The sequence below is a fragment of the Cervus elaphus genome, chromosome 3, assembly GCF_910594005.1.
Source record: "Cervus elaphus chromosome 3, mCerEla1.1, whole genome shotgun sequence".
Lineage (NCBI taxonomy): Eukaryota > Metazoa > Chordata > Mammalia > Artiodactyla > Cervidae > Cervus > Cervus elaphus.
In genome coordinates, this window is record NC_057817.1 from 5,939,308 (window position 1) to 5,953,722 (window position 14,415).

The following is a 14,415-nucleotide window of genomic DNA, read 5'->3' on the forward strand; positions in this document are numbered from 1 at the left end:
AGATTTAAACTCTATGGATTTATAATACACCTACAAATTTTTTTTAGTGGCATCTCAATTTGGAATCACATTTGATGACTATGAAAAAAAAAGAATTTCCTAATAAAGGTACTTGGCTGATCTGCTAGTAAAAGACTGGCTAACGTATATGGTAAATAGGGGCATGATATTTATCAAATCTCCAAGTTAAATTCATGCTCATTTTTTTTCTTTTTTATGTTTCATTTGTTAATAATATACATGTAAGTCTTCTGTAAAATAATATATATGCCTAGGCCTCATCTCCAGATATAATTTCAAAGGGTTAGAGTTGAGCACTGGCATTTGTTTTTTTAAATGACATCAACAGTTTTTCTGATGCACAGCCAGGATTAGAGATCAATATTCTAGGTGAAGTTTTCAGTGCTTGGAATGATGTCTTATGCATCTGTCCTGCCCTGGGCTGCTCTGATGGAAACTATGGACTTTGGATACGCACATATCAGTGCAGATTCATCAGTTGTAACAAACACCACTGGTGTAGGATATAGAGAGTGGGGGATGTTGTGCACCTGTGGGAGCAGGGGTAAACGGGAAGGCTGTATTTTTTGCTTAATATTTCTATGACTCTAAAGCTGTTCTAAAACATAGTTCATTTTTTAAAAAATTGAGTGCTAGGCACTGGGGTTCTCAATGGAGAGGACATAGTCTTTGAACATTTTAATGTTCAAAGTGCGTATTCACTGGTCTGTCACTTGGCCATGACAGTTTGATGAATAAAGAAACCATGCAATACTAATGCAATTAAATTATTTAATCTTTAGATAATAATGAAAACTATCATATTCTCAGAAAAAGCTGTTTCAGGGGAGAACAGGAAATAAAAGTTAAGATCAATAATAATGATACTGCAACTATGTCAGAGAAAATGTATATAAATCTATAGTATTCCTTTAGCTCTGTCTTCAAACATGTTATAAATCCTCCAAAGTCCTTGCTTTGTATTATAGCATTTTAATATATTCACTGTCTCTTTCCAAGTTAAGTTCACTCTTGCTATCCCATTCATCTGTCTTGTGATTTATTTCAAAGATAAACTGAATTTCTTCCCCTTTTTTCTATAACTATTTAATCTTGATATTTTTAATCAAAATTTGATGGCAATTATCTATTAAAATGCATTCTTTCCCCATCCTATATATTTCTCTTTTTTACAGTAAATCCTATATCCTGACACCATAGTTAACAACTTCTTGTCAGTAATTATTTTTAGACAGATTTCCTTTTCTGAATATTGGTTTCTTAATAGTCTCTTAATAATCAACAATCTCTTAATAAACTTCATAAGCAATAGTCTCTTAATAATCTAGCTTTTTTAGAGCTAGAAAAGATTCAGTGAAGTGTTGGATTTGTCAACCTTATTTCTCTTTTCCATTTTCACTTTACTCTGTTCTTGTTGGTGACATAGAACTCACATGTAAATAAAAACATAACCCCGCCATGTGAATGGAATGCCAGCCACGTGTGGTGTACTGCCGAGACACTCATCTGTTACCCAAAAGCGAGAGAGAAGTCATATTTAGAACATAAGGCCTTTACAAGAGGGCTTCCCAGGTGGCAGTGGTAGGGAGAAACCTCCTGCCAAAGCAGGGGACAGGGGTTCAGGGAAGATCCCCTGGAGGAGGAAATGGCAGCCCACTCCAGTACGCTCGCCTGGAGAATCCGTGGTCAGAGGAGCTGGGCAGGCTACAGTCCATGGGGTCACGCAGAGTGGATAGCACTGAAAGGGCTTAGCACAAGAAGCTCAGTAGATAGTTAAACAAGAAGAAACTATGACAGGAAAACTGTGACAAATACATAAGTGAACAGTCTTGCGTCTGTGATCTTTCACTTCACCACCAATAAAATGAAACAAAAAATATTTACCTCCGGAATCACTGTGATGATTAAATTGGAAAGTGTAAGTGAAAATTCAGTATTTAGTCATAAAATACCATATAACAATCAAATATCATAATAATAATTTTGCCACTTCAGAATTATAAGAGAAAAAAAATCACTTAGAAGAGGAAAACACTGGCTACATGTCTAAGGCTTGAATGAAAATGTGACCTATGTATGTTTACAAATCCTTTCATCTCAAATTCTTTATTATGCATGAGTGTCTTGTTATCACGATGCATAAAAATGGTAAAGCCTGTTGAAAACTGCAAAACAAAGAGACGAGCCAAGGAAAAAACATGAATAATTTATTCAGATAGGATTCAAGTTTATCCCCAACTTATTTGCCTTTTATTCTTCATTTTAGTTAGTTACATTTTCATTGATTATCATCAAGGTCATGCATGCACCTTGAGATGGTCACAAAAGGTCCATGATACAGGGATTCATAATTAGGTTTTATGTTATATTCAGAGTCCCAGGGGAACTAATAGATTCCAGAAATACGGATTAAGCAAGATGAATTTTTATACAGTTTCAACTACAACAGTTTTAAAGACAAGTGCAAGCTTCTTTGCCACAAAATTCACAAAAAAAGTAATAGATTGAAGAATATCTTTTTTATGCAAAATATACATTCTAGGGTATAATTCAATTAATATTCTACTATATACTGACATTATTCTTGATAATTTAATAAAAAAATATTCTCATTGCCAGAATTTTATTTTTTTATTATTTATAATTGAGGTAACAATGACAAAATACTTGAATCATGAATAATATTAATGAGTTTAAGTCAAATAACTTTTAAGAACTTAAAACAAATGTGGGACTCCAAATGGGTCAGTTTTGACAAATAGGCACTGAAAATTTTGCAACATAATATGACAAGCTGGTATAAGTGGCTTATTAAAAATAAATGATACAGTTAGTGTTCGTGGGTCTAACCAACAAAGGAGAAATAAAGGAAATTAAGACAGACTTATAGTACACCAATATCACTGCTTTTATGATCACAGCACAATCTACTGCAGGTCCACAAGGGGTAATTCACAGAGGTGCGGGCCTTACTTGAAGCTCCAGAGATGCTGATCGTGACTCTGGCTTCCTTCGATGTGAGATGGCCAAAACTGTTGACCCATGCATACATGTTGGTATTTACAGCTGTTTCACGGACACCGGCCAGTCCTCAGCAGACCACTCATATGGGGAGCACCAAATGAGTTCCAGCCACAGTTCTTGCATAGGCTTTTTTCATGCTTCATGAAGACGCCAGGATCTCTTCCAAGTGCAACCTGGTGACGTCAGGGCACATTCAGCAGCAGGAGTCTGTTTCCAGAATAGTCCTTGGTATGGCTAAATTCCACTGTCCCTTTTTCAGCAGTCAAAAATCCATGATAAATTCTGTACAACACTGCAGTCAATAACAGCAGCACCAGACAGTATATTAATTCCTTCACCATAAAGCTGTGTTTAATTATAACTTTCTATGTGTAGTGTTATCAAAAGCATCACTGAATCTCTAAATATCAGTTGTTTATGTCTGGGTAAATACATTGCTGTACAAGGTCTCTGACATGCAGGTCATGCTCTAGGACTTGGGGATATAAAGTAATACATGTTCTGTGGCCAATTCTAAAAGTGACAATTGTCTCCCTAACCAGAAATAAACATCAGCATTAGGAATTAGCAGTCTCAAGGATCCTAAATGCCTTAGAAATATTGTTTATCTCTCAGTTTATAGTATGGTATTTTCTTCCCTCGCATGTCCAATACATCAGACACACTACTGCTATTGCATTTGTAGGGATGTGCAAACAGAATGTCTCCCACTTGCACTGAATGAGACACCCTGAGGGTTTCACTGGCGTGTCCTGATGAATTCTGGTTGCTAGGGAGTAGAAACTGACACTGCAGCAGGCAATCAAATGCAAGGGTAAAACTGCTGCTTAAATCCTGCCTATGAGACAGGTTCACAGCACCGCTTAACTTAGGTAGTCTACGGGCATCACTAATTCACACACCAAGCACATAGGCTGTTCCGAGTAGTGAGGAAGGCAAGGGGCAGGGAAGAGGACCCAGTCCTAAAATCATGAACACCTCATCAAGGCATTTCTGTGCTTCATGGAGACAGATGGCATATACAAATACGACAGGGAGCTAAGACATACGGACAGAACGACATACAGGACAAAGCACCTGATTAAACACTGCCTGAAAATCTGATTAATGCTGTCAGTCAGAGATTTAAGGCTTGTCAAGAAAGCTTCCTGTGAACAACAATGCTCTTTGTTGTTTGCAAAAAAAAAATAATAATAATAAATTAAATAAAGGAAGGGGGTAAAAAAGACAAGAATTTTGAGTGATACTTTGGCACCCTGACTCTGAAAACGATGACAAATTCTGGGATTAAAAGAAAGAAAACATGATTCCAGTTCCAAATAGCAATTCCTATCTAAACGATGCAAGCCTGGCTGGCAGTTACCTTTCTCTCATGTTTTGTGCCTTCCCCAAGCCATTAAGTAAGAGATCTGGCCTCAGCTTGCGTGTAACCAGTAATGACAATCTCTTTGCAGTTATCTGTGTGCAAACAACCAGAGACATTCAGAACTCCAATACAGCATTTTGGAAGAAAAGTAAAACAATCAAGAAATTAAACTATTTAAAACAAATATTTCTTTTCAAAGAATAAAAAAAAAAAAATTGTCAAGGAGAAATTCACCCTCCCTGCCCCACAATTCAACATGCAGAACAGTCAACCAGTGCTTTCACATCAGCAGAATGGTTCGATGCAAGTACACATATCCCGAGCCATCTGTGGTCCCCGAACACTGCGACATTGCTTTCAGGTGATAGAGACAAGATGGTCCATGCAAATGAGCTGACCAAAGTCATGTTGTGTGCATTCAAAACAGAATCCCAGACATCTTCAGAATGGTTCAGAGTCACAAGAAATGAAGTTCCCATGAAGTAGCTGGCATTTGGAAGCACAATGATTTAAATTATTTCCCTGAAGATGTGTTTATGTATTAGGGTACTCGCCAATATCTGATGCTATCTGTCATTTTATTGCAAAAGGAGATCAGGGCAATTCATATGGAGAAGTAGTAGCACTACTAGGATAAGGTTCATTTAAAGCCAGGGTAAGATTCGTCAGCTACCCAAATGGCATTTTTGACTTCAGATAGTAGTATCATGCAGGATTTATACTGTATTAATGGCGTCTGGAGTAACTCTACATTTAATTATTTCCATTATGGGGTAAACAGTACTTGAATTAAGACAGTTTAGCCAACTGATGCAGTTTGGTTTACAAGATAGATGGGATGGGAGATCGAGAGCGCCTCAGAGGACAAGGAGAGTTGTAAGGTGAAGTTACTGGAGAGAGCCTCAGAGCATTGCCTGCCAAGCCCGCTATGTTGTTTAAGCTTCGGGATTTTTCATATCCTTTTATGGAAAAATGCACAGACATCAGTTGAATTCAACCAGAAAATAGACACAGACAAACAGTATCATGCAGGGTAATCAAAGTGCTATTTTTGAGCGCAAGGAATTTGTTTACAAAGAATTCAACATTGAGACAATTTACAACTCTAAAAAAAAAAAGAAGAAGCTTGCTGTAGCTGTCATTTCCAAAAGATTAAGCCAGATATCACAAATTACTATTGTAATACTTCAAAAATCTATTCTTTTCCAAATTATAGTTTGTATTGATGAAATTTTGGCATATTCAATATCAGAAAACTTATAAGAATTATGCAAAGCAACTTAAATAAGATATAAATTTGGCTAATATTTTTAAATTTCAGAATATGTTCCTGAAAAAAAATGAGCTATTTTTTTCTCTTTTTATTCTTATTTTAGTGTTTACTAAGTTAATAAAGCATGCTTAAGTTTAAGTGCACCACTCTTTCCCAGCATATTTAATCTTCCAGCTTTATGGGGTTAAAAGGATGATTCCTCAATAATGACTTTTAATGTCATTATCTAGGTAATGTAGAATGAATGCCCATTCCTAATCCCTTGTATTTAAAGAAAAAGAAAATAAATAATATAAACTGAGTCATCATTTCAGTAAATTTAAATCTGATTTTGATTATGTATTTTCAGCTGATTCTTCCCTGCCAGGAATGAAGAATAATTTGATATTAATCCACCTTTTCTTCCTATTATCTTGCGTTCTAATCTTCTGTTCATGATAATCATTGACTTACAGAATCCTTCCCACTTACATGTCTTTCCCACAAACTTTAACCCACTGATTTGCCTTAGCTGCTCAAGCCACACCCCATCAAGGACACTATTGGAAGTATATATTGTGGTATTTTTTATTAGAAAAGACTAGTGGCAGGTAAATGAGGTAGTGAGTACCTACTGTAAAGGTAGAAGTAAAATTGTATTAAAAGTCAGGCAATCATTAACTGAAAAAATAGTCATATTATACAATTCATCAAATAAATGTTCTGACAGCTCCAGTGAAAAAGTGGTATAGATCTGGAAAATGAAACAGCTCTACTGCAGGGTAAGGTTTGACTAGTAGGAACCCCCTCTCTACATATACACCCACAAACTTTCAGCAGATTAGATGTTTTCTTTGATATTTTGTAGATGAAAATTTATGTCATCCACTGATTACAGTACAGTTCTCTAGGACACAATTTCTGCTAATGAGAAAATTATCTACCTATATGTTTTATTAGTATTTTGAGCTATAAAGCATGTGAGGTGGCATATATTTCATTCTGCTCTGGTGGGTGATGGAATAGTTAATGAAAGAATGTCTTAAATAATTAAAAAGGAATTGCAAGTCATTCATTCTTACATAGGGACCCTCACATTCCTAGAGGGCTAATTATCATTATTCTTCTGTAATGTGATTGGAAATAAAACTGGGACTTGTAGAAAGAATAATTTATCCAAGTTGACTTGGATTTTTAGTGTAACCTAAAAATGTAAACTAGACTATAAACATTGATTGGTTTTGATTAAAAGCAACCTCATGAATATACATGAATCAAAGAAGTTGTTAATAACTATAAACCATTCTTGTGAAAATATACATCTTGTTCCCCACAATAACTGTGTTGCCTATGAGACTTCCAAAAAAGGTAAAAATCTGTTTAACAATTTATATTAATCATGTTATTTACATGTAAATCTTGGTTGCCCTTGTAAATGTTTAGTTACTTTTCTGAATTATAGTCATTAAGATAAATATTATTTATTCTGTTTACAAGTCCTTTTATTTTTAATAACTATGATTTCAGTGTATGAGAAGGGTTCCCTTATAATTTAGTAACAAGTATTTAATTAGTAAAATTATGTTTTTCATATAAATTTATTCTTCCTTTATTCTGCAGGTTCATTTATGATTAGAAAATTTGACAAAATTTTGCCTCATCAAGCTTTTATTGAATGGAATGACTGAAAATATAATTTATGAGAATAAACAATATTGAACTCAATTTGAACTAACATCTAAATACATGATATACATTTTATACAGGTTTTAAGAGCACATATTTGTTTAGGGCAACATTGAAACTGCCTATTTGTGCACTATCAATGAGTATGTTTGTGTTCATGTAAAATGATATATAAATAAAAATACTGTATAAAGAAAATCATAGGTTCTAAGTTTTGGGAGTTCATTCTTTTAGGTAATCCACATGTTTTCTTAATGTATGCCCAACTGCATTTACACTTGTTGATAGAAAAAGAATACAAAGGGAATCCAGTCATTTTTCTCATCTATATAGGGGAGAATTTATATAACCGAAAAGTCAGGTCAGTGTAGAAAATGATTAGAAACATACAGAAGATAAACATGTGAGTGGGAATAATAGGAGATATCTCTAATCTATATAAAGGAAACAGGAGAAGAAATGAATGGATTTCTAATAGACGTAACAAAATAAACACTGAGAAAATTAAGTGAAAATAGCCAGAAATGTTACCAGATCTAGGAAAAAAAAAACACAGACCTACAAAATAACTAAGCAAGAATGAAAAAGAATTTGTTTACAGTGAGAAATAATTAAAAATAAAAAGCTCATAGGTGGGTTTTCAAAGATGCTCTCATTGATAGAATTTGTGAAATAAGATCACGTGTATAATTTTCTCATATAAACACAATATCTTATTAATTGCTTTGCTATGGAAATTTGCCATTTTATGGGAAAACTGTATTCATATAGGTGCTTTATAGTTTGCAAAGTCTTTTAAAATATGTGACCCCTTTTGACAGTTTAAAATTCAAAATATTATCTAACATGGAAGAAAAACATTCTAGCTAGAGTCTTAACATGTAACCCTAGTATAAATGTTGCATGTGATATTTTATTAAATGATGCTTAAAATATATCCAAATATAATCACATAATACATAAAAATACATATATATACATATGGATATATGTATATACATATATAGTGATTTAAGATTACAAGGCACTTTAAGTACTATATTCTATATTATTAGCTATATACATATATTTTGCTTAAGTACTATGATAGAGTATTAATTATAAAAATATTTAAAAACTATTGTAACAATATAAAATAGTGAAAAATCAGATAATTGAAACACATTTTGGTACAAGAGATGCAAAGAGTGACAGTTCTTGGAATGAAGTATAATTTAAAATATTACACATTAAAGAAACAAAAGAAGAGTCCTCTGTCTTCTCTTTTGTTACTCACAAGTATGGAGACAGAAAGAAAAATATAAAGTCCTCAGAAGAAACAAAAAAGAAGCACAACATGGGTAATGAGTTATTTCAAAGGAAGTAGGCATTATAAATATTTTAGGCTTAAAATGGTAAGGTATTCTGTAGGGAGAAACTGCAATGAATAGCAAATAAGCACAATATTTTTAAAATGCAGTTGCACTAACATGAAAGTTTTAGAGTGGCTTTTCATTCAAATTCAGTCAATTGCCTAAGAAATTATTATTTCTTCATAAGAAATTTGTAGTTCTTTCTCTATTCTGTCGGTAAATAGAATAAAATAACCTTGGCACTAAAGCAACTGGAATTCTCAAAGTAGAAAGTATTCTAAGAGCATACCAGAACTTTGACAAGGGTGGGTTATAAGTGTCACGAAACTAAGTTCTTGAGGATAAAAAGGGTCCAATTGTTTGGTTGGTAAAGTTTACTAAAATGAAAATGAAAACTAGCAACTAAGGAATAGTCATAGATGGTTGACACAATCTAGGGAAATAAAACCACATGCTGGAGGGGAGCTTCAGTAGCCTGCTATATTCCTTAACCAAGAGGCCTATCTAACACAATGCATCCATTCAACAGATATTAAGGATCTTCTATGAGCCAGGAATTGTTCAGTGTCAATTAAAAAATAATAATAAACTTAAAATGATTATTGCCTGGAAGAGAAATTTTGTAAGTACATTTTGTAAGTACAGTAAGTAACCTTTCCACTGATTGGGTATACTGTTCTGTATGGCTGGAGGATCATGTACCTTAGCGAACTCCTGACATTCAGATTAATTACTGGGGAAAATCTGCCCAAACACTGGATAAGAGACCATTAGAGTATGTTTAATGTTTTACTTTGGAAAAAAAGTTTTATTATTGTTTTATAATTATCAACCACTTATCAAACAGATGCATAGAGTCAATTAGTGACTTTAATTCATTGTAGGAAAAATGATAACGTTTCAAGACTGCTGAATGTATTATATTAAAATAATTCGATGGTTGACTTAATTATTTAATACTTCATTACAATTCTGCCTATAGACAAGTGAAAAACCAAATAATAAAAAAAAGAAAGAAGGGTGAAAAGTCTTTCAGATATGACAATCAAGTTGGCTGTTATGATACACATTTTTAAATGTTTATAATGAGATAAGATGTAATGAGGCAAAAAGCACTATGATGTCATAGTTGTTCCCAGAAAATGATGAACGAGCATTTTACATCACTCCATACATTTGCAGCATGTAATTGCTATGTCACCTGTTAGGATCTGATGAAATGCATGCCTACCTTTCCTGATCCCTCCATCAGAAGCACACGTGTAATCACCTGCCGTCAGCAGGAAACACGTCTCCCCTCTTCTGGTTTTGTCTCTGGTGCTAGAGCGCCTGATGGGGAGCCTTTCTGGGGGCGATAACGGCGGCTCACTTCCCGCACTGTCACCTGCTAACACTGGTCACAGCACCACGCCCATTGACAGACAGTGATGATGAGGGAACGAGACAATACAAAGAGTTTACGCCCAGTGTCCAAAGTGCAGTCACTCGATAATACAAAACACAATAATCACAACATGATAAGAAAAGAATTTTCATCACTCGTCACAAAAACTTACATGGAGCAAAACGGAAATGTATTGAAAAGGAGAGATGTTCTCAGGGAAATTTTAACTTCATGTTGGATTTTATCTAATATGACAACAACTTTTACAAAACTAATATGATTCAAAGTAAGTGTGATAATGAAGTAGCACACGAATTAGTATCTTTCCACTTTTGACAGGTTATCTAGATACTGCAAATAGACATCTTTAAAAATGGAGCCTCCTGATGGAAAAAGTCCTAAGTAAATATTTGTCTTTGCAGTGCTAAAAGACATATGCTTTCATTGCTTGCTGGAAGTAATGTTTCCCAAAATTCATAATGAAAACAACCCCAAAGTTTACAGACTTTGTGTCCAGGTTCTCTGTTTTGAGCATAACAATGGAACAAGATCAACTTCTCCAAACGCCCTTGAAACGTTTATGTCTAAATACTTGCCAAAGACTTTCACATCCTATCGCCTAGATGCTAGCTCATAACAGTGCTTGCCCAAGCTGAGTGTGTCCACCTTTCCATGCCCTTCAGAAAAGCTCTGATCAAGCAGAGAACAGTCTAACAAGGGCAGCAACACAAACTACATTCCATCTTTCGTAAGGACATTCCTGGCATAGCAATTCTCAGATACATACTGACAGAATTTGCAAAACAATCTGCTAAATAAACACAAGGACTTTGAATAAAATCTTTTAAAAAGCAGTTCAGTTCCAGTCAGGTTTTATTTCCCCCCCCCCCCAATTTAACCCATAATAGCTTCTGGGAGCTAAGGAGACAACCTGTGAAAATGTCACTTGCTTTTCCCGTTTGTTTGCTAGTTTGCTTGGTTTGTTTAATTAGTGTTATTTCTAAATAATGCTAAATTATTCACATGGGATTGTCATAAATCATTTTTCTACAAAAAAAAGATTAAACCTATCTAAGTTATAGGGAATGCATATATCTTAACATTTCATAGATGACAAAAAATTAGTTAAATTGTGAGATCTACAAAATATTTCATCTTTACTAGACATAACAGACTAGAGAAGACACTATTGACTACCACTTTGGCAAACTGAATTTACAGTCAATTAACTCTAGATTATCTATGGCAACAGAGAGAAGCAGGAATTCAGCTAATTTCAAGCAGGAAGCTATCCAAAATTCCATTCTGGGAGGGAAAAGAGCCCAGTGCAGAATGCATAAATGAAGGCAATCCACAGAGAAATTCAGCCTTCCTATTGATTAGCCAAAGCAGCTCATCTAGACCCTGCATAATGCTGGGCTGATTGTACTACACAGCACTTTACCCAGAGCAAAGGAATTACATTGAAATACCCTAATTTAAGAATAATGAAAACTTAACCAACACTCCCTAATACTACTGAAGAACACCTTTACTTTCCAAAGGGCATTCTTACATATCACCTCTTCAGTGTTGAGGCCTTTGAAATGTAAACATCCATTTTTTTCACATAACTTCTTCTTGTGAATTAGGTCAAAATGCATGGCCCCATGTGGCAGAGATAAAACTGAGAAAAACACACCAAGCCAAATGACATGGAGATCAACATTTTGAGAATGAAGGATGGAAAATGTCCAATATCATACCGCCACATCGTGCAGGGAAACAAAGGAACATCGGCACGAAAGCAACAAACAGGCAAAAGAAGATATTAGCGCCGTCAGCACAGGGCATCCCCGTCAAAGCAGGAGAACTCTATAGACTAGCTATGCGGACTTCTGCTTAGCATTCATTTAGAAAAGCTACAGTCTAGCTATCTACAAGCCCGACACAGACACATCTGCAAAGGGATGGAACTGAAAACTCCGAACATCTGCAGAAAATGAGAAGGTGCCTTCTACCTAAGGGACATACTGGTCTATAAAGTATTTAACGGCATGCATTTGAACCCATGCCTTACCTGATCTGTTATGTTCCAGAAGCCGACTGTCTTTGCCCAGACACGTGTCACCCTGCTTGCTATTGCAGGCCACGTTTAATTCCGTCTTGCAAAAAGTAGGCGAGTTTGCCTGAGGAGCAGGAGGGATGTGCTTCTTTCTTTTCCTTGGAAGCTTCTGCTTTGCCATGGCCAAGGAGTAGTACATTCCAAAGTTGTTGACAATGACAGGCACCGGCATGGCTATGGTCAGTACTCCAGCCAGAGCGCACAGGGCGCCCACCAGCATGCCCGACCACGTCTGGGGGTACATATCTCCATAGCCCAAGGTAGTCATGGTCACTACAGCCCACCAGAACCCAATAGGGATGTTTTTGAACTGTGTGTGCTCGCTAGCTGAAGGATCGTTGGGCTGGGCTCCCACTCTCTCCGCATAGTAGATCATAGTAGCAAATATCAAAACTCCTAGAGCCAGGAAGATTATCAGCAGCAGAAATTCATTTGTGCTCGCTCGAAGAGTGTGTCCAAGCACCCTCAAACCTACAAAGTGGCGGGTGAGCTTGAAGATCCTCAGGATCCTCACAAATCTGACCACTCTGAGGAAGCCAAGTACATCTTTAGCAGCTTTAGATGAGAGCCCGCTGAGTCCCACCTCTAAATAGAAGGGTAGGATGGCCACAAAGTCAATGATATTCAAGAGGTTTTTGACGAATTCAAGTTTATTGGGGGAAAAAACAATACGGACTAAAAATTCAAAAGTAAACCATACCACACATACTCCTTCTACATACGTCAAGGCAGGATCTGTTTCAATTTCATACTGTGGGACCACACTGGTGCCATTGGTAACTGATTCTGTCTTGTTTTTAACAATATTGAAAGCTTCATGTGTCTCCAGGCAAAAGGTTGTGATTGAAACCAGGATGAAGAATAAAGAAGCAAAAGCAATAAACTGTAGAGGAAAAAAAAAGAAAAGAAGAAATATAGAATGATCTGAACCATAATATACTTCAATCCAAGTTTAAAAGCACTGATCCCTGTAGATGAAGACGTATAAACACATATTTGGAGATTTAACTCAGGATGTTACTCAACTGTAAGAACTTAGACATGTAGGTAACATCCATTAAAGTTGCACGGGAAGGATGTTTCAAGTTCTTCTTTCAGCTTATATAGATTAAAAGTTCTGATTTATGTTGGAAAACAATTTGACTCTTCTGTGTAAGAAAAAGAGCAAAAAAATAAAAACCTTGCAAAAGAATGTTAAAGGGCAGCAGGCTGAAAAAAAAATAAATGTAGAAAATGGCTCCAGATATTGGTTATGATCCTAGAAATCTTCACGTATTAGGTCCAGATTTACAACCATAAATATAAGGTGTAGTCTACACTGATAGAAATTTGGAAGCCACCCGTATTTAACTGCAGGCTTCTTCTCAAATGTTCAGATTATCATGACGTATGAACATGAAAAAAGTGTTTGAGCTGTGCTACCATTTAAATTATATCAACTAAAGGTGAAGTCCAAAAAGAGCAAACCTAGGGAAGAAGAGATGGCATTAAGACTGAAGAGAGAGAAAGAATTAAGGAACAAATTAAAAGGCATTCTTCCTCTCCTAAAAAAGAACTTCAAATGTTAGAAAAATATGTTATAAAACTATAAAATATATGTTATAAAGGTTTTTTTAAAATTCAACATTTCTTTGGCCAATAATATATGAATATGCACACACCTACTAATACAAAATAATAATGAAAGCTCTCACTTATATAGTTCTTACTAATACCAAACGCTCTTCAAAGCAATTTACATTATTAGCTCATATCAATACTCATAACGACAAGCTGGCAGATTCCCCATGCTCTCTGAGTGAGCTCAGATTGAGCCTGCTCACTGAGCATCAATAGATTACCAAGAGTCCTTGAATATCTAAACAAATGAATTATTCAGGAGGAAGAGGTCATCAGTCAAATAAAGGGAGATCCTTTTTAGAAATAGTATGACATATCCCAAACCCAAAGCTCTTCCCTAATACCTGCTCCTCAACTAAACACTGAAAAGATCTAAGTTTCAAGAAGGAAATGGCAACCCACTCCAGTATTCTTGCCTGGAAAATCCCATGGACAGAGGAGCCTGGTGGGCTAAAGCCTATGGGGTCGCAAAGAGTCAGACACGACTGAGCGACTTCACCTTCACCTTCAAGTTTCAAGAAGAGATTGAAATCATCTCCCTTTTTCCCTGGTTGAGTTTCAATGCAAGAGATACACAGATCTTGCCAAGTACATGAGATACACAAA

The 14,415-nt window shown here is 35.5% G+C and overlaps 1 protein-coding gene across 5 annotated transcripts in view; it reads right to left on the reverse strand.

Moving 5' to 3' along the window:
- Positions 1–2,207: 2,207 nt before the first annotated feature.
- The window catches only part of KCNC2 (potassium voltage-gated channel subfamily C member 2), a 225,505-nt gene continuing 213,297 nt past the window's right edge, over positions 2,208–14,415 (reverse strand). The window contains exons 3-6 of one of the 5 annotated variants that reach the window (XM_043879717.1): positions 12,145–13,072; positions 9,933–10,094; positions 4,409–4,503; positions 2,208–3,337 (exon numbers count right to left, since the gene is read on the reverse strand). In XM_043879717.1, the coding sequence (XP_043735652.1) occupies positions 4,442–4,503; positions 9,933–10,094; positions 12,145–13,072 (1,152 nt within the window). In that variant the 3' untranslated portion in view covers positions 2,208–3,337; positions 4,409–4,441. Of the gene's footprint in view, positions 5,371–9,932; positions 10,095–12,144; positions 13,073–14,415 lie in introns of all 5 variants that reach the window. The other 4 variants (XM_043879687.1, XM_043879707.1, XM_043879697.1 and 1 more) reach the window with 4 other exon arrangements.